At 43.6% G+C, this 26,043-nt stretch overlaps 1 protein-coding gene across 4 annotated transcripts in view; it reads right to left on the reverse strand.

Moving 5' to 3' along the window:
• The window catches only part of SPRED2 (sprouty related EVH1 domain containing 2), a 115,242-nt gene that overhangs the window by 42,331 nt on the left and 46,868 nt on the right, over positions 1–26,043 (reverse strand). Inside the window, exon 1 of one of the 4 annotated variants that reach the window (XM_025469565.3) lies at positions 10,859–11,011. The exons of the other annotated variants lie outside the window; for them this stretch is intronic. Coding sequence (XP_025325350.1) covers positions 10,859–10,875 — 17 coding nt within the window. The 5' untranslated portion in view covers positions 10,876–11,011. Of the gene's footprint in view, positions 1–10,858; positions 11,012–26,043 lie in introns of those variants that run through there. 4 annotated transcript variants of the gene reach the window in all.

The raw sequence follows: 26,043 nt of genomic DNA on the forward strand, positions 1-26,043 counted from the left end.
CACCACATTAAAGTATATATGTAATAGAAACACTGGTACTTCAAAACACAAATGGCAAAGGGAGTTGTTTAAAGTTAATAATCTCCAATTCAGGTCTTTAAATTGCAGCCCTTGAACTTCCAAGTCTGACTTTCTCAGAATGTCTTTGCTTTCTTTCTCATTGAATTAGAGAAAACAAAGGAAGAGAGTATCTAATGATCCACATGCTGAAATGTTTAGGGAGAAACAGACTAGTATCTGTACCTACTTTGAAATACATTTAAAAATATATATACAACACGGCATCTTGGACGGAGAGAGGGGTGGACACATAGATGCCCAGGTGATAAAGCAGTAACAGCAAAATGTTAGCTGCAGACACGGGAGCTACTGGGTGTTGACTGTACACTTCTTTCTATCTTTCTCAACAGCTGAAGACTTTCATAAAAAGAAAATTTATGGTGCTGCACTATTTTTTTTTTAAGATTTCATTTATTTATTGATGAGAGACACAGAGGCAGAGACAGAGGCAGAGGCAGAGGGAGAAGCAGGCTCCCTGAGAGGAGCCCCATGTGGGACTTGATCCCAGGACCCCGGGGTCACGACCTAAGCCAAAGGCAGAGACACTCAACTGCTGAGCCACCCAGGCATCCCTACTGCTGTACTATCATCCTAAATGGAGATCAACACTAAACCTAGAAGATGTTGATAATGGTACTAAAAAGTCAGCCTACTTTCCATGTGGTCCAGGTCACATTTCTCATTTTGCTCATCTGCTACTCCCCTCACTGCCCATCCTGAAGGAAACCACGGTGAAAAGGTCAGGAAATTACCAAACTATGTTAATTACCGAATTCCTAAATCTACAATATCCTTTATGAGCTAGTCCTTAATAAAACCTGCTCTCACACAAAAGTGATACTGTAGCCCAGAAAGAAGAAAGTCAGTCAGAATGTTGAGCTAGCAACAGGCTGACTAGCTCTTAGGAGCCTCCCTGCCTCTGCTCCCGAAGGATCTACTGGACCTAGATGCCCTTTCAGATGGCAAGAATTACCAATTCATTCTTTCCCTTTCTTCTAAGCTTCCGCCACCTCCTTTAACAGAGACGAAAAGCTTAACACAAAGAAACAAAGCACATGCAAGGCATCTGTTCTCCCCGAAGAATTCTGGACCTCTTCCTTTCCCAGTAGAGCCCGGGATACAGGTGGGCCTGAGGGTGGAGTTTAGGTCTTCAATCAAGACTATGAAGAGCTACACAAACAAGTCAGATATGTATTTTTTTTAAGCTAGGGGAAAAAAATTGTAGAAACCATCTATTCCAGACCCCTTGCTTAGAAAAACTGTAATCCAGACACAAGGGAGTTGTTCAAGGTCACTGGCCTTGGGGGCAGATAAATGACTAAGATCTAATCTTGGTAAACAGCCCACATCATTTTTTTTTTTTTTCAAAGGTTCCTATGTGGTGACACAGGTTTCCCGTATCTAACCTAGGCGATCTAGCGGGTATAAAATCTTCTCGTTGGTCTCTTCCAGTTTCTTTTTTGTTGTTTTTAAAGATTTTATTTATTTATTCATGATAGATACAAAGAGAGAGAGAGAGAGAGAGAGAGAGAGAGACAGAGACAGAGACACGGGCAGAGGGAGAAGCAGGCTGCATGCAGGGAGCCTGATGTGGGACTCAATCTGGGTCTCCAGGATCACACCCTGGGCCGAAGACAGGCGCTTTAACCGCTGAGCCACCGGGCTGCCCCGGTCTCTTCCAGTTTCTTGTACAGGAAACTGACTGTCAAAGGAATCATATGGAGAAATGAGGAGGCATCACTAATGACACTGCCACGTGAATGAAATGACGAGCTGGGGGAGAGGCTGGGAGGTCCTCCTCAACCCTTTCAGCAGTAGAGACACCATCTTCATTCAGATCAGTCAGCAGACACAACCTCTACTGCACAACTTCTTCTCCCTCTTGGGTGGGATACCCAGACTCTACAATCTGAGAGTGAACCTCAGTTTCTTCATATGCAAAATGAGGGACAGGGTCCAATGACCTTTGAGGTCCTTTCAATTTTGGCCACCCCTTTAAACTTTGTGTAAAAGGCGGGGGGGGGGGGGGGTTTGAAAGTCCTTCAGCTGTGCCAGAGGGCTTAGCAAACTTAAGTCACCCAAATACTCTACAAAAGCAGATCAGAAAACTTGCAGGAGCAAAATGCTACCGAAAACGCTTTTTTTTTTTTTTTTTAAAGATTTTATTTATTTATTTATTCATGAGAGACACAGAGAGAGAGAGAGAGGCAGAGACAGAGGCAGAAGGAGAAGCAGGCTCCACGCAGGGAGCCCAATGTGGGACTCCATCCCAGATCCCAGGATCACACCCTGAGCCTAAGGCAGATACTCAACCACTGAGCCACCCAGGTGTTCCCCCAAAAACATACTTTGATTTGGGGGAGAAAATAAAACCCTTGAAACTACAGAGACCTGAAACCACAACAAACTAACAGATATGCTCTCTCGGTACAAGTAGCACTGGGCAATTATAAGGTTCTCAGGAGCAAACACAACTATTGAAGTATTTCTTAAAAAAAAAAAAAAAAAAATGAAAATGGAGTTTTAACAAGTTTCATAAGATCTTTAAAAAAAACAGACACAATATAGCCATCTAGCTGGGTTTACCCATCCACAAATGGGAGATGCTCTTTAGCCACGTGGAAGAAAATCCCCAAGACATATTTATGAACCAAATGCAGGCAAAGAGGAGAAAAGGGATGTGCTGCTCCCTTTCTCCCAAATAGTTCATCCTGTGTGCTTTATTCAACTGACTCAAGACTGATGCTCCAGTACCAAATCTTCATTACCTTCAGAGAGAAAGGAAAAAAATGTTAAGAAAAGGTAATGGAGAACTGCCTAACTAGTCAATGTGGAGAGACATTTACTATATAGACCTTTGATAAAGCAACTCGGTGCTGGTTTGGTCCAGGCTCCCTCAACGTCACCAATGAGTTCTGGTCTAAAAATTTTCTTGTAAACTGGACTATATTTTTCCCACAGGAAAACAAAAACACATTAAATGGTGAGCATCGGGATTCCCAATCCAGTCTAAAAGCCTAACCAAACCCTAAAATACATGAATCACAGTTATATTCCCAAATGGTTTTGACTGCTAAGAGTCTCCTTGACAGGGATGCCTGGGTGGCTCAGCAGTTGAGCGTCTGCCTTTGGCTCAGGGCGTGATCCTAAGATCCGGGATCGGGTCCCACATCGGGCTCCCTGTGTGGAGCCTGCTTCTCCCTCTGCCTGTGTTTCTGCCTCTCTCTCTCTCTGTTTCTCTCATGAATAAATAAATAAAATCATAAAAAAAAAAAAAGTTTCCTTGACAGAAGCCTTGTTTGCCCACCTTCTGTGGAACAGCCAGTTCTATTCAGCTCTCACTAAGCGTGTTCCTATCTGATGGGGGTGGGGGGTGGGAGAAAAGGGGTAAGCAAGGAGGAATCCCTAAACTTTTTTTAAAGATTTTATTTATTTATTTATTCATGAGAGACACAGAGAAAGAGACAGAGACACAGGCAGAGGGAGCAGGCTCCCCATGAGGACTCAATCCCAGGACCCTGGGATCACAATCTGAGCCAAAGGCAGATGCTCAACCACTGGGCCACCCAGATGCCCCTCTCAATTTCTGATTTAGGCTTCATCTAGGACCCCTGGATCTTGACCAGCCCTAAAAAAGGCCAACTTGATGATCACGTGCTAGGAAGACTGAGAAATCTTTTCACCTCAACAGCAGATAAACCAAAGGAAAGCACTTTAGTTAACCTAACTTGGGATGACTGGCTTAAATGCAAATGTAACAATGGTACATGGTATGACTGCTACAGTTTAGGAATTCCAAATTCGGTGTCCCTGAGGAAACTGTTCTGTCCTGTGGTGCCGGTGACTGTTGGTCAACAATAAAGAAGGACAAAACAAGCGTCGGGCTCACAGGCTAATCGCCCGGCAGTGGATTCTTGACTAGTTCTTCACCACAACAGAGACAGGATTTGACCTTACGAGGGCAATTTCCTTCCGAGCTATTGCAAAACAGCCATCCACTCAGGAACATGTGCTTCTAGGAAGTTACTCTCCTGCCATAAGAGAACAAGGCAATAAGAGAAAAGTGTAGGCCAACTAGCTACCAAGCTTGCTCACCGGTGAACACCATATTCTTAAAATATTATTTCATTTATGGGAGAGTATGCTAGTTTCAGTTCAAAAAGAACTTCCAAGGAACTCTAGAGCTACCCTCACACAACAAAGTCTACCAGCCTGGGGAAGGACTGGAAGCGGTTTTATTTCAAGACCCATGATCTTGAGTGAGTCTTGAAATGGAGACCTTAGAAGGCGAAGCTGCTTACCTGACCGGGCTTTCCTGACCATCACCACCATGTTTGCTTCAGGGAGCCCAACCAGGCATTCAGTGGTGGCTAAAGACCACTGCTTGAGGCAAGGCAACTGAGTGGCCATGGCCAACCACCCACAGCGCTTTACTGACAGTGGCAGGCTGTACAGCCAAGGAGATGTAATTACACTACCTTAAAGTCATGCTGTCACTGTTGGCTGCCATTTAATATTGGAAGAAAGAAGAAAAGGGCTCCTGTCTTAATGTCATTCAAGATGAACTACCCACAGCTCATTTCATTCACCAGTGTGCTTCCGCCACCTCCCAGGCCTAAGCTCACCTCGAGGAAAGTCACGATCCTCGAAGTCACTGTGGATACACTCTCCCAGATTGAGAATTGCTACCTACCCAGCAATTTCCCACAGTGAGTAACCTGGCATATGGAAACTCTGGTGTAAACTGAAAAGGCTGGATAAACATAAGGTGATATGACAAAATGACACTTTTTCTGGTGTGTTTGCATACAGAGGATTAACTAACATTTATTGAAAGTCAATTCCTATCTCAAAAGGCAATTAATTTCACATCTATGCTCACTGCAGCATTACTCTCAACAGCCAAAAGGCAAAAACAACCTAAATGTCTTTCAAGGGATGACTGGATAGAGAAAATGTAGAATGCATACACAGAACATTTTTCATATGAAAAAAAGAGAGAGAGAGAGAGAGAGAGAAATCCTGTCATTTGCTACAACATGGTAGAACCCTGACATTATACTAAGTGAAATAAGCCAGTCTCCAAATTACAAACACCGCATGATTCCACTTTCTAAAGTAGTCAAACTCATAGAAACAGGAAGTAGAATGGTGATTGTGAAGGTCTAGGACAAGGGAGAAATGGGGAGTTGTTTACTGGGTATAGTTTCAGTTCTGGAAGATGAAAAAGTTCTAGAGATTATTTGTACACCAATGTGCATATGATGAAAGTACTACGTACTCAAAAATTGCTAAGGTGGTCTATTTAATTTATTTATTTGCCTATTATTAAAGAAAAAAAAAGATAACCAATCTAAGAAACAAGAAGGGGACATGTGAAATACATATACTCAAGAAGGACCCCAAATGCAGGAATTTGGGGTTTAGGCTAAGAAATGTTTTTGTAGTCTTTAAGAAGTAAACACTGCCACTTAAAAAAAAAAAAAAAAAAACCAAAAAAAACAAGGGCACCTGGCTGTCTTAGTCAGTAGAGCATGTGACTTTCAATGTCGGGGTTGTAAGTTTGAGCCCCATGTCGGGTGTAGAGATTGCTGAAAAATAGACTCTTTAAAACATGGGGGATCCCTGGGTGGCGCAGTGGTTTGGTGCCTGCCTTTGGCCCAGGGCGCGATCCTGGGAGACCCTGGATCGAATCCCACGTCGGGCTCCCGGTGCATGGAGCCTGCTTCTCCCTCTGCCTGTGTCTCTGCCTCTCTCTCTCTCTCTCTCCCTCTCTCTGTGTGACTATCATAAATAAATAAAAATTTATTAAAAAAAAATCTTTAAAACAAAACCAAACCAACAACCACCCACAAAACTCCCTCCTGATTATCAAGTCAGCATATGTCCATTGTGCAAACTATTATACATCATGAGCACCCTTTAAGCTAGAAACATTCTTTTACACTATAAGGAACAATGAACAAATTTGTAAGACCTTCACAAAGTAACTATAAATGGAAGATCTTATGCTTCAAATATAAATGTAAGTGTGGCCTACGCTTTGTTCTTTCGGATACAAGGCGGATCACATATATGAAAAACACAAACATTTCCTTTGTAATTGGTTTTACAGAGATAAAAATGGCTTTTCTTATAAAATCACATCAAAGAACAGAGGAAAGTTAAATATAACAGACCTTCCCCTAATTGTTAGCTCTAACAAATTCCCCTCATCCTTAACCAATTATATTCGAATAGAAGTCTTATCATGTTTACAATATAAGTGACACAATCCCTAAAAAATATTTCATATTAGTCCTTTTTACTAACCTGTTTCTAAGATTATTAAAACACAGACACACAAAATCACAGACTTTCTAACAGTTCTATTTCTTTAACATGAGGGTTAGCGATGTTTTTAATATTTCTCAAAGCAGGAAAAAAGGGGCTGTTTTATTTTTCTCTGGAACAAGTTCCTGCCAGATTTTGCACATTGCAGTTCTTTGGCGATGTGATGAGAACACATGCCCACCCACAGACACTAATTTTGCTCTTCACCCTTCCCAAGCAGCCTTTATGACACATGCTGTCTGCGCTCCATTTCATGGAATTCAAGAGGCCCAGTCAAACAGCAGGCCTCGTGGGGCTAGAGCAAGGGCAGGCAACCCATCTCTTTCACTGGATGGGTACAAGGAACATGTGTTTGAACGAAAACCACAAAAAAGCCAAAAACCCAGCTTGGACATCTCCAATGTGAAAAATCTTTACAACTGCATGAATTAGCACTGAAAACTTAAAAGTCATCTCTTGGGTTGAAATCTGGAAAGAAATAGTATCTTGTTGTGGTTCCCTGCATACTGAGCGCTGTGAAGACGATGTAGCTCACTCCCTGTGCTGCTGTCAGAGTGTGAGGCAAAGAAGGTAGAGCTGTCACGGAAGCCAAAAGCTCTTTCAGGAAGGGCTGGAGTGCCAGCCTGGTTCTCAAGCATTCGCTTTCTCTATGGTAATCATTAATTACAAAGAAATGTTGGTGATTAAGAATCCAACTGAGAACGGGCATGGCTTCCCTAATTGTCCCACATATACCCTAAAGACAATCTGGGCACAGATGACAATGCAAACAAGCTGTTAGCAAATTTATATCTGAAAGAATGCTCAGGATGAAGAAAAGTTCATGCTGGTTGGATAAGACAGTGGTCATTCACCCCATATGTGGGTCCTTAAGAGCGAGGTTTATATGTCCTAAGAGGGCTGTTCTGTACTTGTCTCTGGCTTTTCTGAGACACAACAGGAAAGCTGTCATTTCCAGATAATGATACAAGATTTACCTACAAGTGCTGCTAATCCCAAGCACTATGTAGGCAGAGTGACCATACACTTCGGATGTGGGGAGGACAGTGTAACAGCAGAATAGTGGACAGGTCCAGCTCTCCCCTTGGGGGGCTGGAGTTACCACTGCTCATCCACCTGTACAGCTAGAGAAGATTATAAACTCACGAAACAGGTCTTTCTAGACACAAATATGTGTTTTTTAAATGTTGATTAATTAATTTTAGTAATGTCTATTTCTTTTCTTTTTTTTTTTTTTTTTTTTTTTAGATTTTATTTATTTATTCATTCATGAAACACATACACAGAGAGAGGCAGAGACACAGGCAGAGAGAGAAGCAGGCTCCATGCCGGGAGCCTGATATGGGACTCGATCCCGGGTCTCCAGGATCACGCCCTGGACCAAAGGCAGGCGCTAAGACACTGAGCCACCCAGGAATCCCAGTAATGTCCATTTCCAATGTGGTGCTAGAATTCACGTCACTAAGATCGAATCCTATGCTCTTCTAAGCCAGCCAGGTGCCCCAATCTATAGTGATTCTAAATAAACAGGTTTTTATTAAATGGTTACTGAATTCATTACAGCTTTGAGTTATTAAATATAATTTTAAAAGATGCTAAAGAGGGGAGGGGTCTCCAACTCCCTAAGATATGGAAAAACTATCTTTGATGTTTACTACTAATCTGTTCCAATAAAATATCCTGGACACTCTAAGCCTTGAGGATTCAAATGCTCTCCCTGAATGCCACTCCTCAAAGAAGAAACCAAGAAAGTAAGTAAATAAATAAATCCTTCATCTGAGGTTGTCACTCTACTTGGCTCAAAAAACATGGCCTCCAAAACTATCAAATGAATTTTTTTTTGTTTTGTTTTTACTAGGGAAGTTCTTTCTCAGTATCCATCCAAGAAGAGTTAGATTCTGAAGAACCAAGAGGGAATAGCTAAAAGTTGCTTCTACACAGAGCAATTAGTGGCTCCAGATTATAGACTCCAGTAAATCTATGAATAAAAAAAAAAAACAAAAAAACAAAACAAAACAAAAAAACCAGGAGGCAGCTATTACCAATAACGATGAACCACACTGAAGAGGGAACGAAAGCAAGGAGAGGGCTGGGCCCAGATCACTGGCATTTTTTAATTTAACACCACCCGGCACATAGCTCTGAACGTAGGCAGCATCTCACTCAATACCTATTGATTGCTTCCAAGTTGAATGATATGAGACCCCTGGTACTGGCCATGGCTCTGTATTCCTTTTCTCTCAAAAGAGGATGAAGGAACCTAAAAAACATGTAGTCACTCTGGATCAACAGCTCATGGTGCTTAACGGCACAGGGGCCTCTGAGAACGGTGGCTACAACCCTAGGGGTGATTGTCCTTGCCAAATCACAGTCATCAAGATGCCCTGAGTGGGTAATGAAACCAAAGCTGAACAAAACCTATGTCGCCCTAAAATCATCTGGACAGGATCTGAGTCGCGACTATATAAATCACAGGGAAAGTAAGTTATTTTCACTGAAAATTCCAATACAGAAATTTAGACGAAATTTAGACAAAATGTTTTTATGTACCTGCCTGTAACCATTTTCTGTAGGCCTCAAGGGGGTGGGGTGGGAAGAAAGATCAAACAAAGCCTAAGATTTCAGGGAAATCAGAGCAGATGAGTTATTCTAGCTTTAATTCACGTTTTTAAGTCACTTATTTTTCTGATGACTTCTAACAGTGAAACTTGAGCCATGACACCCACCAAAGCAGCAGGAGAACCCCATCCACTAGAAGACCACAAATTCAGGGTTTAGTTCAAGCTAACATTTTTAAAGTAGCCTTTCTTCTGCAACTTAAAAAAAAAAAAAAAAGTCAATGAGAAGGAATAAAAAGCCTTACTTTGAATCTGAAGTATTTTTTAATACCACCAAATGCTATTATTAACTATGCACTATGCACGATACAAGCATGTATACACATACACATATAAAAATAAGCACTACAGATGTGGGCAGGAAAATTCTTAGCAAAACCCCCACATATTTCAAATACTGTTCTTCTTCATTATTGTCCTCTACCATAATTAGCATGTTACAGCATAACAGGTGGCTTTCATTTATAGAATGCAAAATTAATGAAATTTGGAGATGGTCCTGTCTTCAAAAACAAATTGGCTATTCTAAAAAAAAAAAAAAAAAAAAAAGGCAAAAAGCACACCTCCTAATGTACTGAACAGAAACAAAACAAACCCCCTTCATGCTGGCGTTCCATATTATCTAAATTTCTGAATGTATTCAAATAGGTAAATTTAATACATTTACGGACAGTTTGGAGTACACGTCCCTCAAGGAAAACAAGTCATTATGACGGGCTTTACAAGAATGGAGAAGAGACAACAAAGACTGCCTACATTTCCAGCTTGGTAAGCCTAGATCTGCTTAATGCTCTCTGAGTGATAACAGAATTTACCACCATAGATGGAGCTGCTCTGCAAATGTTAAATCTTAGGCAAATTTGTGGGCAGTTGTGTTATGGGGTCCTGACCCAGCCATTCTGGACAGACAGACCAGAAAAGCATAAATAGTGCCACTATAAACTAAGTATAGCATCTGTCCCTAACAAGTAGGACACAAAAAGTATTTTTTAGAAATATGAGGAGACACTCAATGGACTGTCAACACACAGAGGAATGTTTAATATACTCAAATAAACAAGATCTGTGCCTTAACGAGTCAGGCATTGTTTAAATTTAGTGAGTGAAGAAAGAGAGAAGGTCAGACAGGCGACACGGCTTCCCAATTATGCAGAACAATCCTTCAGATCATGTGAAAGCTATAATTAAATGTTGTTACCAACCCCTCACTACCCTTTCTCCCACCTAGAAAAGTAATGCATGAATTCAGCATGAACAGATTATGATTTGCAAAAATTAGACATACTCAGTAGGGGAATAAAGCTTTCTTGCATTAAGTCATGTATCTTGAAGGATAAGAAAAATCACAATATTAAAAATAAATCAAAAAAAAAAAAAGAAAAGAAATCCAACATAATAAACACAATGATTACTCCTAGACCAGATCCATTAGACCACCTCTGGGTTTTCTTTCTTTCTTTCTTCTTCTTCTTTTTTTTTTTTTTAATTTATTAAAAGTTTTAAGCTACCCACCCAAAAGGTATACCACACCTCTGCAAGCTGTTCCTTAGGTAGAGTCCTTTAAACTCAGGGCTTTAAAAAAGGGATGAGTTCACCTGAATATCTAAAGAGAAATTTGTTTGCAGCGAGGGAGATGAGTGGACAAGAGCTCTGTCCATCTGAAGACCAGTGGTAACCTATCTGTCCTTGCATGTGAGCACACGCACACGCACACACATACACACACACTTCAGTTCCTTCCAATTAGAATCATTTTTTTCCTCCCTTAAAAAATGCTAGATTATCGGAAAGGTTAGGTAGAAGAGAACAAGGAGAAAATAAAGTTCACGTAAACAGTGAGCACATACCTGCCGGGTGATGCCATTTCCTCTACATTGTAGAGCCCAAGTGCTGGGTATTAGCATTATTGCTACTATAAAGCTTCCGATAAAAATGGATGGTCTCTTGCGGACCTGAGAACCAGCTGGCTGCTTGAAAAGTGGTTTCCCCCATATATGATTCAGTCTCCTTGACAAATATACTGCATCGTACTGGATGAGTCATCCGAGGGTTAGTCCGCATTTTATAGGCCTGTTGTGTCATTACTCACATTCAACATCCTGCTTCTCAAAAGTGGAAGCTGGAAGCCTGACAGCTGACAGATGCTTTTTCCAATTAAAATATTGTTTAAAAAAATTCCTGTAAGTTATGATTATCAATCATTGATGATACTATGAAATGCCCAGGAAGCAAATGGCACAGCTCAATACCTGAGAATACAGTGGTAGAACCACAGGCTCAAATTGCTTACCCGCCCCCATCTCCAAACCAAATAATTTGGTTCAGAGCTGAGAGCAAGGACTCCTCTCTTTTAAGATATCAGTGAATTAGTATAGGCACAGACCCTGTTGATTCTTACGTTGTAAGTTAACCCAGCTGCGGGAGCTCTTGTAAAAACTACACATCAAAATTTTGGTCCTGGTTAATCCTGTCAAGTGGGAGAGTGGCACTGTATTTATAAAAATGTCTACTTCTTAAAGTTTTTTTTAGGAATGAAATGATGGGATATCTGGGATTTGTTATGAATATTTTAGCTAAAGCGGGGGGGTGGTAAGGAAATGTGGTAAAATCTTCATCGTTGCTACATCTGTAGTACGTAATATGGGGATTGGCTATATTATTCTCTCTTCTTGAGTTATCCAAAGATTTTTATAATAACTTGTTTTAAAAATTAAAGGTTTCTTTCCTAGTCCCTACAGTCTAATTTGTACCCAAACAAGGCACTTTTCTAGTTGGTACGAACCTATCATATGTGTGAATGGCCACCATTCACAGAGTGCAACCAACTGACCATGGGCGTGGGAGTTTCCAGCTTGAAGATATGACACACATGTCCAAAGGCCACTGTGAGAGCTGTATCCACCCAATGAACAAATGCCTGGTGCTCTCCCCTCCCAAGACTATCTAGTGGTTGTTCCTTATGCTTCCTTTGAGGACACAAGCCCCAGTCTCATTCGTGAGCTCAATGTTGACATTACAAGGGAGAGGTTACTATTTCCAGCTTCCTTATATGGTTTTGGAAACACTCCATGAGAGGTTATGTAAGTCACATCCATAGTCCCCTTATACCAACACATCTCTTTGTAAGGTAGCAGTGTTTGCTCGACTCACTTTATGCTCAAATTGGGTTAAACCATCTGAGGGAGGAAGAGAGCTTTGATTTCATGCCTGGAAAAAAAAAATAGATATGGAGGCTCCAATGTATGTTAAACAAAACCACCATTGAAACTAGGTGTTGTTTTAAAAATCGTCCTTGTTGACATGTTCTGAAAGTGTGACAAGTCACCACAGGAAACTTAAAACACAGAGGTCCTATGACAGCCTAGGACCTCTGAACTGCTTCCTTGAGTTCTGAATCCAAAGGACAGGAGGGTGTGTCGGGTCAAGGCCAGTCCTCAAAAGACATTGCTCAAGTGGACTGAAAACATGCAACAAATGGTTGTGATGGTCCCCACAGAACATCAACTGACAAATGAATCCAATGAATCCAAACTGCTTAGGACCATGTGTAGACCTGAGCTGAATGAAGCCCTTCTTGGTTCTACATATTCTTTCCTCATAAAGGCTGCAAGCTACAGGCTTATCAAAATGCCCCCTTGCAGCTAAATGAAAACTTTTCACATTTGCAGAACACAGTTTACAATAGGCAGAAATGGGGGGAAATTCAAAAACCTCTAGCCTAATTTGAGTTTCTATACGTAATTTGAAGAAATAAACGTATAGTTCATTAAAGAATGTATAAATCAAATTTAATTAAAAATTTAAAAGCGAGACCCTGGGTGGCTCGGTGGTTGAGGATCTGTCTTTGGCTAAGGTCCTGATTCCAGGGTCCTGGGATCGAGTCCCACATCGGGCTCCCAACAGGGAGTCTGCTTCTCCCTCTGTCTCTGTCTCTCATGAATCAATAATCTTTTTTTTTTGTTTTTTGTTTGTTTTTTTGGAATCAATAATCTTTTTAAAAAAATATAAAAGTAATGGTAATAATAATGTGTACACATAAACATATGCACACACACACACACACACAGAATGAGAACACGGCAATTATGGTAAAATGTTAACAAATGGGGAACTGGATATCAACGAGTCCTTCCGAGGCGCCTGGGTGGCTCAGTCAGTTAAGCATCTGACTCCTGGTTTCGACTCAGGTCATGATCTCGGGTTGTGATGCTCACAGGATCATCAGCCCAGCCCCGCGGTGGGCTCCATGCGCAGCGCACAGTCTGCCCAAGATTCCCTCCCTCTTCCTCTGCCCCTCTCCCTCCATTTATATGGGTGCACACGTGCGTGCTCACTCTCAGACAGATAGATATATAGATACATAGATAGATACAACCTTTTTTAAAGATTTTATTTATTTATTCATGAGAGACATACAGAGGGGTAGAGATACAGGCAGAGGGAGAAGCAGGCTCCATGCAGGGAGGCTGATGTGGACTCGATCCGGAGACTCGATCCCGGGACTCAGGGATCATGCCCTGAGCCACCCAGGCATCCCAGATAGATAAAATCTTAACAAAAACTTTGCCCATCTAGCGGAGGTAACAAATAGAAAAGAAAAAAAAAGAGTCCATCATTCTATTCCTACAACTTTTCTATGATGATGAAACACTTTAAAATAAAGTTAAACACACATAAAAGAAAATACATAACCTTGTTTAAAATTTTTTTTTGCCAGCTCTAATAACCACCACAGTTGCTGGTACCACCACACCCATTAAAAAAAAAATCATGCACCGTAAAGGAAATTTACCAAAATGTCAACACGAGGAAAGGTCTCTGGGTTAAGATTTCTCAAAGGGTGTTCCCCATAAACAGTTTTAGAAGAGGATCCAAAAACAAAACCAAACAACCAAACAAACATTTTGGGAAAACTACAAACTATATCCTTGAGAATACTGTTTGTTTAGTCTTGCATTTCGGAAGTTTATCTGACCACAGGAACCCCTCCTCCCGTGACTATCCCCACGAGAAGAAAGCACTTTGGGAAACATTGCTGAATGTGATGGGATATGGAATTGTCCCCCCCCACACACATCTTTTTACTCTTTTTAGCTTTCTTCAGAACACGCCTTACTTATTACAACAACAAAAGGCATCCGAACTTGGTTTCTGCCATCGTTAATGAACATTCCTATTTGGTAGATTGCACGCAAATGACCATCAGGAGTCAGCAAACAATCTGTAGCATGCAATACCCAGTCTCCCTGAGCACACGAGATCGGTGTGACCTCAGTGGCACCTACGCGTACAGCAGATTAACAGCTCACGGCAGGGTTGGCGTTAGAGACGAATGGCCATCCCAAGGCGCAGTAGCTTGCTCCAGGCCCAGCACTGGGTCTTGGAACCTAGAAATCAGCCTGGACTCCTCTGGCCTCAGACTCCTGGGCTTTTATATACTCCTCTCCTATGATCCTCGGGTATTTAGGAAGCAAAACTAGCTGGGAAGCATAGCAGAACTCAGCTTCCAATTTATTGTAACTCGTGAATGGACTCATTTTAAGTTTTTGACACATACTAATTTGTAAAAGAGTTTTTAGCAATGATGTGTTTGCATGTTTTTGGGCTTTTCAGCAGGGATGGAGAGAGGCTAGAAGTCCAAATACTGGCTAATGTCAAGATCTAAAGGCAAATGTGGGTATCAGTGATGAAATCTATAGGCAGTACCGTGTAGTGGTGAAAGAGCCTGGAATTGGAGTCAAACTGTCTCGGTTCACAATCCAGCCCGGCCCTTATGTTATTTAAACGGTAAAATGGGCGTAATATTAATACCTTCACAGAATTGTCCTGAATGGGATAAATGGGATCACTCACAACAAGTACTTTAGCGCAGGCCCGGCCACGTACAGAGCACGCCTGAATTTATGCAAACAACAAAGATGGGGATGTTTGAAAGTCTTATAAATTTAGACAGGCAGGAGTGGGCAACTTAGGGCCAGCCACCACACTGGTCTGTTCCTATATCGCCCAGGGCTGCTTTACAGCCACAAAGGCAGAGCGAGCAGTTGTGACAGTGCCCCGTGGTCCCAAAGCTGAAACTATTTACTAAAAAGAAAAAGTTTGCCAACCACTGGCGAACAAGAATTTAGCAGATAAAGAAAGAATCGGGTCTTTCCGCTATAGTAGTTTCAGTCATTGGTCCTTTCTTCTGTTAAGGTCTCAATTTAAGAAACCAGACACACAGGCGTTACTTTCGGTGATCTGGTCCAGGAGGGCCGGAGCTCATGCCTTCCTTGTGATGCAAAACCCGCACCCCAGTGCCCTGTGTCCCGGCCGGTGGGGGTATCTAGAGGGCCTGGGGCTGCCTGGGCCCCCTCAGAGAGGAAGACCTCCCTATTTCAGAGTCGGGCTGATGAGTGTGAGCCCACAGACCTGCCTCCCCTCCTCCAAGTCACATCTGTACATTATGTCGAAACCACATGTGTCCCCAGAGCTTGAAGCAAGAGGTGAAAGATGATCTGGAAGAGGCATTCAGGAAACTGAACAAACAGAAATGAAGGATGCTTTCAAGAGGGCTGGACAGCCACAGGCGGGACTAATACAATTTGAGGGGCCTTCAGAAACGAGGGCTGCCGTAACATCATCACTGCCGACAAGAGCCCAGTAAAGAGACCGAGGGCCAACCCAGAAAAATGAAGAACGTGCTTTAGATGCGGGTCCCAAGGCAGTCCCTGCATCCAATCGTGCTGCCTGTTTTCTTTGGCAGGAAAGCTTGTTTATTTGGAGAAATGAACCCATTGCATTAATGGATAATGCAGGTGAAGGGAGTCCTGGGACTGGTCTCTGGGAGAGGAAACTCAAACAAAAGAAACCATTCTAACTCCCTTCAGTTAGCTCTTATAGGAAAAAAAAAAAAAAAAAAAGCCTTAGGCAGCTGTTTGGATAGAGATTAAATCTGAGGTGTACTTAGATACACAGCCTTTCTGGTGGCCACTTGTTGCCTCACTGGCAAATATCAACAACTTTATAGTCGATCCAATAGGAAATTGCATAGTTAATACCAATGCGCATGCTGAGGGCTCTTCAAGAAAGGGAACGGGGAGCCTGATGATTTCTGTTGTCACTAACTGAGAGCAGGATTTCAGAGACATACTTACAGTGACAAGTCTCACTTGAGACCAAGCCAGTTTTCAGCCACGCTCCTGAAAGTGTAACTGGCTGGCACAAGGGTTAAATAGGTTCCTTTTAACACTCGTGGTTACTCTGGGGATGTTCAGCTCGGTCAGAGCCAGAAGACCTGCACTGATTACATGCCCATGAGCTATTATGTTTAGCTGATGTTTTCTTTCTTTTTTGAGAGCGTGGGAGTCGGGGGGCTGAAGGAAGGGGAGAGAGGCTTAAGCAGACTGTCTGCGAGCACTGGGCCTGGGGGTTGGGGGGTCTCAATCTCACATCCCTGAGATCACCACCCTGAGTCGGATGCTTAATCAAACGAGCTAACCAGGTGCCCTAGATTTTTTTTTTTTTTCTTTTAAAGATAAGAGACCTTATGATGTGAGGACCTTTCAGGCTTGTGGATTTCTTGAAGGAAAGGTGAAGGGAACTGACATTCACCCCGTGCCTACTTGGTGCAGGGCATTCTATATGGTGATAATACCCACAAATTTTGTGCCTGGCCTGTGTGCAATAAAAACAGGGGGCTGGATTACGACGTCAATTTAGCCCAGAGAGTCTAAATACCTTCAGACAGGGCAGGACTGACAAAAGTGGAAGAGGGAATCCAAGGTGTATCAGAAACATGGGAAACTCACTCTGGGAAATTAGGAAAGGAGCTAAGAGCTTAATCAGGAAGGAAAAGGTAAGGGCATTAGGGGTTTTGGAGATATGGCCAAGTTGGAGGCCAGATGTCCACCAGAAGACCATGTTAACCCTTCAAGCCTGGAGAGCAAACAGGGCAAGAGGGCCTGGCCTCAGAGACATGGGCTGCAGAGAGAAACAAACCTACACCTGTGCCTGAGATTTTAAGTTCAAGGGAAGAAGATGCCTCAAGACCTGGAAAGGGAACATGGGAAGTGCCCAATGAGTGACCAGTGAGTGTATTTATCACGTGCCACACTCAACAGTGAGGTCTGTTGAAAATCTGCTTATGGTTGGATAGGTCATTCTTCAAGATACACTTGCTCCATGAGGATCCTACACAGGCCAAGTGTGCCGGACCCAAATCTGCCATCAGCCCAGCCCAGCCCCACTCTGTTGTTTCCCTAACTTCAGGGCAGAATTGGACCTGAAGCTGCTCAAAGGCTGTGTAGTTCTAGGAAGTCTTCAACCTACCATAATGCTGGCCACAAAAAACTTATCCAAGATAATGGCAGCTTCCTAGCTGGAGCAAACCTTTCTAGCAGAAGAATTGGATCTAGAGCCACTTCCGAAGTGGAAGCCACTTTTGTCAGATGGCTCTACAGATATTCAGTTGTGGAAATGGAAATCTCTCTTGAGAACTCTCGACAGTGCTCTTTGACTGTTCACCTATGGAAAAAACACACACTGCTGGAGTTAGAAATCCTGCAAATTCATTCTGTTGGGAGGCAGTAGCTTGGGCCTGGCTTTCCCACTAGTTACGTGCCTTTGGGCAGAGTCACTTTTCTTGGTGCTTCAATTCCCTTGTCTGGAAGACGTAGGGCGTAACCTAATCCAGTCTTTGAACCTCCAGAATTCTAAAAGGCATGGATGGGTAACAGCGACACGAGAAAACTGCCTACTAACACAAGTGAACAGAGAAGAGAGAGGAGTGTAAAGAAGGCTGGCAATGCTGGTCGATCAAGACCAAGAGACTGGCAGCAAAGCTATGTTCTGACCCTGGATCTAAGAGGCCAGCCTAAACTAACACACCCGTTTAAAAGGATGTGGATCTCACCCCAAAGCTAGAACTGTCTTTTCCTTACAAACAACATTGGTCAACAACAGCAGCTAATGTCAACATTGGCTGGATCATATGCAAGCATTGAGCTTTACGATTTCACAGGACTTTTATCCTAGACGGAGACCAGAGGTAGGAAATGAAGCCTAGTACATTCTCTTTGTCTTCATGGCAATCAGTACCACTGATTACGGCATTTTGCTGTGACTTGCATGTCACCTTTGCTATTGGATTTGAGACTCTCGAAAAGACCCCCCCTCCCCATTTTTGTAGCTCAGTGCCCAACAAATGGTAAACCTTTGGTAGACCAGAGTTTCTTTCATTTCATTCAACACAGATGAACCTTTATTGGCTTAAATAGGGACTTGGATGAAAATTAGATGGAAGGAGGAAAAAGACAGAAAGGTAGTAGCAAACTTTTGTAATGTGTATTCTTCTTTACTACAAAACGTGGTAAGCTCACTGTAGAACATTTAGAAAATGCAAAGGAAAACATTCACCTGAAGTGACATCTAGGTGGTGGAATGTAAGAGCATTACAGGCATCTACATGCCTGTTTACTAATTTAATGTATTCTTTGTCACTGTCTGAACCCCATCACACAAATAACTGAGAAACGTTTCTTATTTTTTTTTAATTCATTTTAAATCAAAACAAAAGATATTGTGTATAAGGCTTAACAGGATTTTTTTTTTTTTTTTTTTTTTTTTAAGTTCCTTAACTCAGCACCCTGGGTGGAGGTGGGGGGTATAAATAATTTATGGGTTTCACATCTTAGAGACCTCAGATATTAACTAAAAAACTAGAAGAGCAGTCTAGAATCCTAAAGCAAACTTCAAGAGATTTCTAGTTCTAGACCAATGACACTTGACATATGAGTAAACTAAGGCCAGCAGCCAAGGTTTTTGTTCAAATTTAGTTGTAGGAGCCGGAAACTGGGCTCACAACTTTGGACTCTGAGTCTACATTACCTACCTAGCAAAACCCAAAACCATCCCTCAATTCTGTCCCCCTGATAACTTTTGGTTCTGAAAGGCAATCAGAGGCGATTCCAGACCAAGAGAAGTAGTAGATGATGGTCGGTGTCCAGAATATTTACCGGCACTACAGTTCTCAGGTACCAGGTTAAATAAATCACCAGAAGGGCAGCCAAAGCAACAGATTACTCTGAAAATTGTTTCTCTGAAAATTGTTTCTGACTTCGCCATCAACATTTAGTTCCATCAGAAATTTTTAAAATGGGCCAACGAATCTGAGTTAGGGCTTGCTGGTCAGCAGAGTGCAAGTGATCAGGTAAGGCTTACAGATCACTCACTTTGGCACCACCTTTTAAAGGATCTTCCCCTCTCAGGAATCCCCAAAGGTGGTCATAAAAAAACTTACTGAGAAAGGAAAGGAAAGAGGAGAATCCAAAGTATCTCCCCAAGAGAAGATCATTGCTCTCTCTGTGCTAGGTAAGCCTCATAGGGGAAGCTCGTATATGCATAGTTAATTTTCCCATATTCAACATGAGAACAGAAGCCAGAGTCTGAGTACGTTTAAAAGGAGAAGAGAGGGGCAGCCCGCGTGGTTCGGCGGTTTAGCGCCGCCTTCAGCCCAGGGCCTGATCCTGGAGACCTGGGGTCGAGTGCCACATCGGGCTCCCTGCATCGAGCCTGCTTCTCCCTCTGCCTGTGTCTCTGCCTCTCTCTCATGAATAAATAAATAAAATTTAAAAATAAATAAATAAATAAAAGGAGAAGAGAGGCTCTTTCTCTCAATGAACACATGCACTCTGGAGTTGGTCAAGATTTGGGGACCAACTGTCCATGTGCCCCTCCTGATCTGTTGCTACCACTGAGAGGACCCTGGTAATTAGAGATGCAGCACACACTCATCTTTTAACATGGACTGCAAATGCTGGCCAACTACCTCACTTGGTGCTCCATCACGAATACAGTGATCCCTCCCAAGACTGGAGAAGAGGCAAATAAAAGGCTGTATGCTGGCCTCCTCCAGAGCTGCCAAGGGTAATTATGACCACATGCCATTTTCATGGGTACAGCTCTACTCAAAAGAGAAAAACACCTGTAAGTGAGATAACAAGTCCCGGGTCAAACTTCAACCTGGTCAGTGCTCACTCCTAGAACAGTTCTCACTGTAGTACTCATTCAAGGACAAAAAGGGAGCAAGGAGGGCTTACTCACTCCATTCACTTAGATGCCTACCAGTTTTATTAAAATTAGTACCAGATGGCTAAAACAGAATAGTGAGGAGAATGATCAATGAATGTGGGTCCTATGTAGTTTACAGATGCAAAACCAAAGAGTAAGGCCCAAATGCACAAACTGGAATAAAACATAAAAGGTATACTTGTGGCAGAGCCCAGAATAGGTCCTGAGTATCCCTGAATTTCATCTTTTAAAATACTTTTATTTTTTTATTTTTTTTAAAAGATTTTATTTATTTATTCATAGAGACACACACACAGAGACAGAGAGAGAGAGAGAGAGAGAGGGGCAGAGACACAGGCAGAGGGAGAAGCAGGCTCCATTCAGGGAGCCTGACGTGGGACTCGATCCCAGGTCTCCAGGATCACACCCTGGGCTGCAAGCGGCACTAAACCGCTAAGCCACCAGGGTTGCCCCCCCCCTTTTTTTTTTAAGATTTATTTATTTATTTATGAGAGAGAGAGAGAGGCAGAGACACAGACAGAGGGAGAAGCAGGCTCCATGCCGGGAGCCTGACGTGGGACGCGATCCCGGGACTCCAGGATTGCGCCCCGGGCCAAAGGCAGGCACCAAACCGCTGAGCCACCCAGGGATCCCCCAGGGTTGCCCTTTTAAAACACTTTTAAACAAAATTCACTCCAACCGTGTTCTTTGCTTCAAGTCTCCTCCAGATTCTTTCCGTCCTTCTTTCTCCACTCAAGAGGGAAAAAACTGTTGCACACATTTCATTTGTTTCCTGTAGGCCCTAGAGAAACTGTCCCTAATACTAAGAATGTGCCAAACATGAAGAGCAAGTCTTAACGTTAGAACATTCCTAGCTACCAGGGTAGGACCAGTTCAGCTCCACGGGATTTTGCTACCACTCAGTAGAAGCTGGAAATAAAGACAAATGCACAGACAATATGGCACACAGGATGCCAAGGTCGAAACAAGACTGCACAGAGAGACGGGAGATGGGAAGGGAAGCCATCCCAATCCCTTCACCCTGGCCCGCAGCTTCTCCCACCATGCCTCCTCCTCCTAAGAGGGCAACCAACTGTGCTGGAGGACGTAGGTGGCTTGCGTTCCCTGTCCTCTCTGATTAAAATTCAGATGTCAGCTCAGTTTATATTTCAGGGTGAGGAAGGAGAAAAGCCCATGGGCTTCAGAAAAGAAGCAAATATTTATAAATCTGCTTTTGAGCAAGGCATCACAGAAAAATATGGTACATATTCCATGGGCTGGTCAAAGCTTCACTGATCATTTCAGAACATACCAGACTCTGTTTTAAGTACAGGTAAGGAGTGGTCAGAAGCTTCTCTAAGATTAGCCAAGGCATGATAAGCCATCAATTTATCTGCAGGATATGTGATTGTTCTGCATAAGTAACACATTTATGATTCATAAATCAAAATATAAAAAGGAATACTCCCTTGGGGTGCCTGGGGAGCTCAGTTGGTTAAGTGTCAGTCTTTAGCTCAGGTCATCTTGGGGTCCTGGGATCAAGCCCCATGTCTGGCTCCCTGCTTGGTGAGGGAGTTGCTTCTCCCTCTCCCTCTGCCTCCCCCATTCTCGTTCTCTCTCTCTCTCCAATAAATAAAATCCTTAAAAAAAAAAAAAAAACGGTATCTTCCCACCACATCCTATTTGCTCTGGTCCTTCTTCCATCCAACACACCAGTAGTAAACATCTTTTAAAAGTTTTTTTGTGTATCCGGGGCAGCCCGGGTGGCTCAGCGGTTTAGTGCCATTCATCCCAGGGGCTCTCCAGTCATCGGTCCCTTTAAGAAATTCCAGCAGCAGGGCACCCTCGGTGGCACAGCGGTTTAGTGCCGCCTGCGGCCGGAGTCTGATCCTGGAGACCCGGGATCGAGTCCTGGGTCGGGCTCCCTGCATGGAGCCCGCTTCTCCCTCTGCCTGTGTCTCTGCCTCTCTCTCTCTCTCTCTCTCTCTGAATAAATAAATAAAAAAAAAAAAAAAAGGAAAAAGAAATTCCAGCAGCACCCCAGCTCTTAAGAGCCACACTGTGTCAATGTGGTGACTGGTGACTGTGTCAGTCTTTCTGCCCCCGCCCCCCGCCCGCCCCCCACCGCCACATCATCACCTGGACCTAAACCCAGAGGTCTAGCTGGAGGTGAAGCCTCACAGAACCAGCTGCACCCTAAGGAAGCAGGGCTCAGTTGGCTGGTCCCTGCATCAGAGCACACGTCCCAGGTGAATGCTCAGGGAGAAGCAGCAGGGCAGGACCCCTCAGCAGCGCCCAGACAGGAGTCCAAGAGGCAGTCCCAGCCCTTCCCAGCCACTGCCTTCAGCAAAGGAGCAGGAAATCTGAAACTGTCCACAGAGCTGACTCATACCGTCTTTCTGCAAGCAGCCTCAGGTTCTATTCTAAGTTCACCAAAGACACTATGCCTTCAGGCAGAGGCAGAGCAGCACAGCGGTGGCTGTGACTGGGGCCTCAACAAACCTCCAGCACAGGTCAAGGTCTCACCAGCAGGGCTAACTAAGGAAGGTAAGGAGCAAAGAGAGACCATCCTGTAAACATCGGATGCGCCGAATGCCATTTACGCCTTTTGTCAGACCTGCATGTGCATCCTCACCTGTGTGCACACAATGATGGTTTAATTACCCCAGGGTGACGTCACACTATTAAAAATGAATTATACTTGTGTGGACCCTAATTGGAACAAAGCAAAGGTGTAAGTGCATTTTTGTGACAAACTGGAAGAAAACTGAGCCTGGATTTGCTATTACATGAGATTAAAGACTTACTGTTAATTTTCTTAGGTGTGATAATAGTATTGTGGTTATTTTTTAAAAGTCCTTAATCTCTTAGAGATACACACTGAAGTAGTTATAGATGAAATGACCTCTAGGATTTGCTTTAAAATATGCCAGGCCACTCCTTCCCCCAACTTCCCCAAAAAGCGCGTGTGGTGGGGCAAAGGAAACACGAATGATTGCTGGGTGATGAGTGCATGGGATCCCTTACACCATTCTTTTCATCTTTGTGAATGTATAAAACGTTTCCTAAGAAAACAGGTTGTTATAATAGCTGTATGCCACTGAGGCCTTACTACTGACTGGAACGGGCAGGTTCAACCCCTAGAGGGGACACCCTCGCCCCAAATAATCTGTGGAGGATAGACAGGACAAGTCAACTCCGGAGGAACGGGACCAGAAGACTTTTCATCTCGTCACCTAAAGCACTGCTTCTCAAACGTGGCTGCACACTGGCATCATCTGGGAGTTTGTCCTTTAAAAAACAAACAAAAACATTGGCGTCTAATTTGTTTGGGGCACAGCTTAGATTTCCAGATTTTTCAGGGTTTCCCCCAGGTAATTTTAATGGGCAGCAAAAATTGAGAAATCAGAGCTCTGGGAACCTAACAGGGTGGTTCAAGGAAAGTCAGAGGTTAAGTGTGAGGGGTCCCTGCTGGAGGCTGCCTGTGACCCCGCTGGCCTAGTTCTCCATCTTGCCAGGGTCCTCAAGTCAGGGACCCTGGCCAGCCTTCCCTGAATGACCAGGGCAATTAAGGATGACACCAGGACTACAGTAAAAACTAGGGACTTGGCCAACAGCTTAAAACCTGAAAGTTGGCCTTCTTTAAATCCAACCAAGAAATGACCTGTGATCAAAATCAAGTTCATACTGAACATTCCATTGAGCGTTTCCTTTCACTCACCTGAGCAGCCAGTGTGCACCTTGTCGAGGCAGCCTAGGTTAGCTACAGAAAAGCTTTTGTTTTAAGAGGCAGAAGGGCCTTAGGCAGCTTAATTTGTTATATAGCTTCTGAGTACTACATGGCTGGCCTGATTCAAAGCAGACAGGAACTGGCTATTCTCCTTTCAGGAGTGCAAGCTGCACCTCACAAAGGACTGGGGAAATTTCCCTGCAGCAGGCGGCGTATTCTGATGTAGGACTGTGGGCTTCTGCATGGCAGTGAGGTGTCATTCTCAGGACCCTGGGAGAGGTGGAGGGTCCGCACCTGTTGGGGGCTCTCCATAGATGAACCTCTTCTTTTTTTTAAATTTTTATTTATTTATGATAGTCACAGAGAGAGAGAGAGAGAGAGAGAGAGAGACAGGCAGAGACAGGCAGAGGGAGAAGCAGGCTCCATGCACCGGGAGCCCGACGTGGGACTCAATCCCGGGTCTCCAGGATCACGCCCTGGGCCAAAGGCAGGCGCTAAACCGCTGCGCCACCTGGGGATCCCCTAGATGTACCTCTTCTGACCCTTTCTCACAACACCCCTGAAGTGGAACTGCGATCCAACTTTACACAGGAGGGAAACGAGGCCTATGCAATTCAAGTTATGACCCTAGAGGCAACCCAGCAACAGAAAGCAGCACCGGAATTTGACCAGCCAAATTCTAAAGCCCGATGCTCTTTCCACAGTCAAGATAACCTTTAGGATACACTGAACACGGCAACCTCTAATTTCCACCTGTAGGAAATAATCCAAAGGTTGCTTCGGGACCCAGCCCTTCCGGACAAACCTATTAGTCATCCTGAGCCTGAAGATACAGAAGTCGAACTTTCTTCCACCGTTTTCAATGGGGATGTGCATTTTCCTCCACCCCTAGTGAGGGCCAGCCCAATGGTGCTTTCTAGGTGCTCAGCAGTCCATGGCAACACAGAAGGAAGAGGGAGGCTTCTCGCACACCCAGCTTTGAATTCTGTGTATCACAAAGGGTAAACAGACGTGGAAGGCAAGTTAACAACATGCAGAGCCAGGTTTTGGCCTCTACTCCTGGGAATCAGGGAACCTTCTGCTCCCAGCCCCATTACCAGCTACATGAACCCCAAATGCCAACCCAGCTGCAAGTGTCACTGAAGACACTAAGTCTAAAGATGAATACGTACTCCAAAAATACAACCTTACAGATCTGAGTCAATACTGCCCACTCACCCTGACTTTCTAGTTAAAACGCCATTTTTTAACTTTTCGCAGATCTACCACCAAAGCTTATTTTCGACTTATTAACTAAACTTAGCTCTAAAGAACTTAAGGCCATTTCCAAACTTAGAATGTACTTTCACAATTTAATTGTTTCTTTTTTTTTTAAGAGATTTATTTATTTGAGAGCAAGCAAGCGAGCGAGCGCACACACGAATGGGGAGCGAGGGGCAGAGACAGAGAGGAGTAGGCTCCCCGCTGGGCAGCAAGCCCCATGTGGGGCTCTATCCCAGGGCACTGGGATGCTGACCTAAGCCAAAGGCCGATGCTTAGCCAACTGAGCCACCCAGGCGCCCCCACCCTTACAATTTAAATACTTAATATAATCAACTTCTTTCCATCTGAGAATTCCAAAAAGGAAAGGCTTTTGAAAATGTTTCAAAGCCAATGGTTGAGAGATCAAGATATGCATGTTGCTTCCTGAGGTGAGGTCATAGCTTTGAAAGATACAACACTCAAGTACAAAGCTACACATTCAGATACAAAGGTATAAATTCTAATGTGTTTGCCTTAGAACAAAAAAACTGGGGCCACACGATCATACTTCCTAGTACATTTTGTGTAGGACTCTAATGCATCATGCAGCATTAAATGGCATTGATGAACATCGTAATGAAATGTTAACTGACATTTACCTGATGTGCCAAGTAACAATGCCTTTGTGTGTCCTCTTTAATTTGCACAGCAGTTATCTGAGATGGGTACCGAGTATCCCCATTTTGCAACTGAGACCGCTGCCCAGAAGCAAAGAGCCCAACCCATGAAGCCATCCAGAGGGAGAATGAATGAAGACAGCAGCCCGACTCCAGAGCACACAGCTTTTAACCCCTTCCCTTATTTCCAAACCTCCCCCAAATTAGCCAGCAAGCCGTGGAGTTGCCCTTTCTGCACCAACATAAACTGCAAGGCACCTTGGAGGCCAATGGAACATCTTTCGAGATAGACTGGGACCTTCCACTGGAGCCAAAAAGCCCCCTGGGGAGAAGA

This window comes from Canis lupus, chromosome 10, assembly GCF_003254725.2.
Source record: "Canis lupus dingo isolate Sandy chromosome 10, ASM325472v2, whole genome shotgun sequence".
In the NCBI taxonomy this organism is placed as follows: Eukaryota; Metazoa; Chordata; class Mammalia; order Carnivora; family Canidae; genus Canis; species Canis lupus.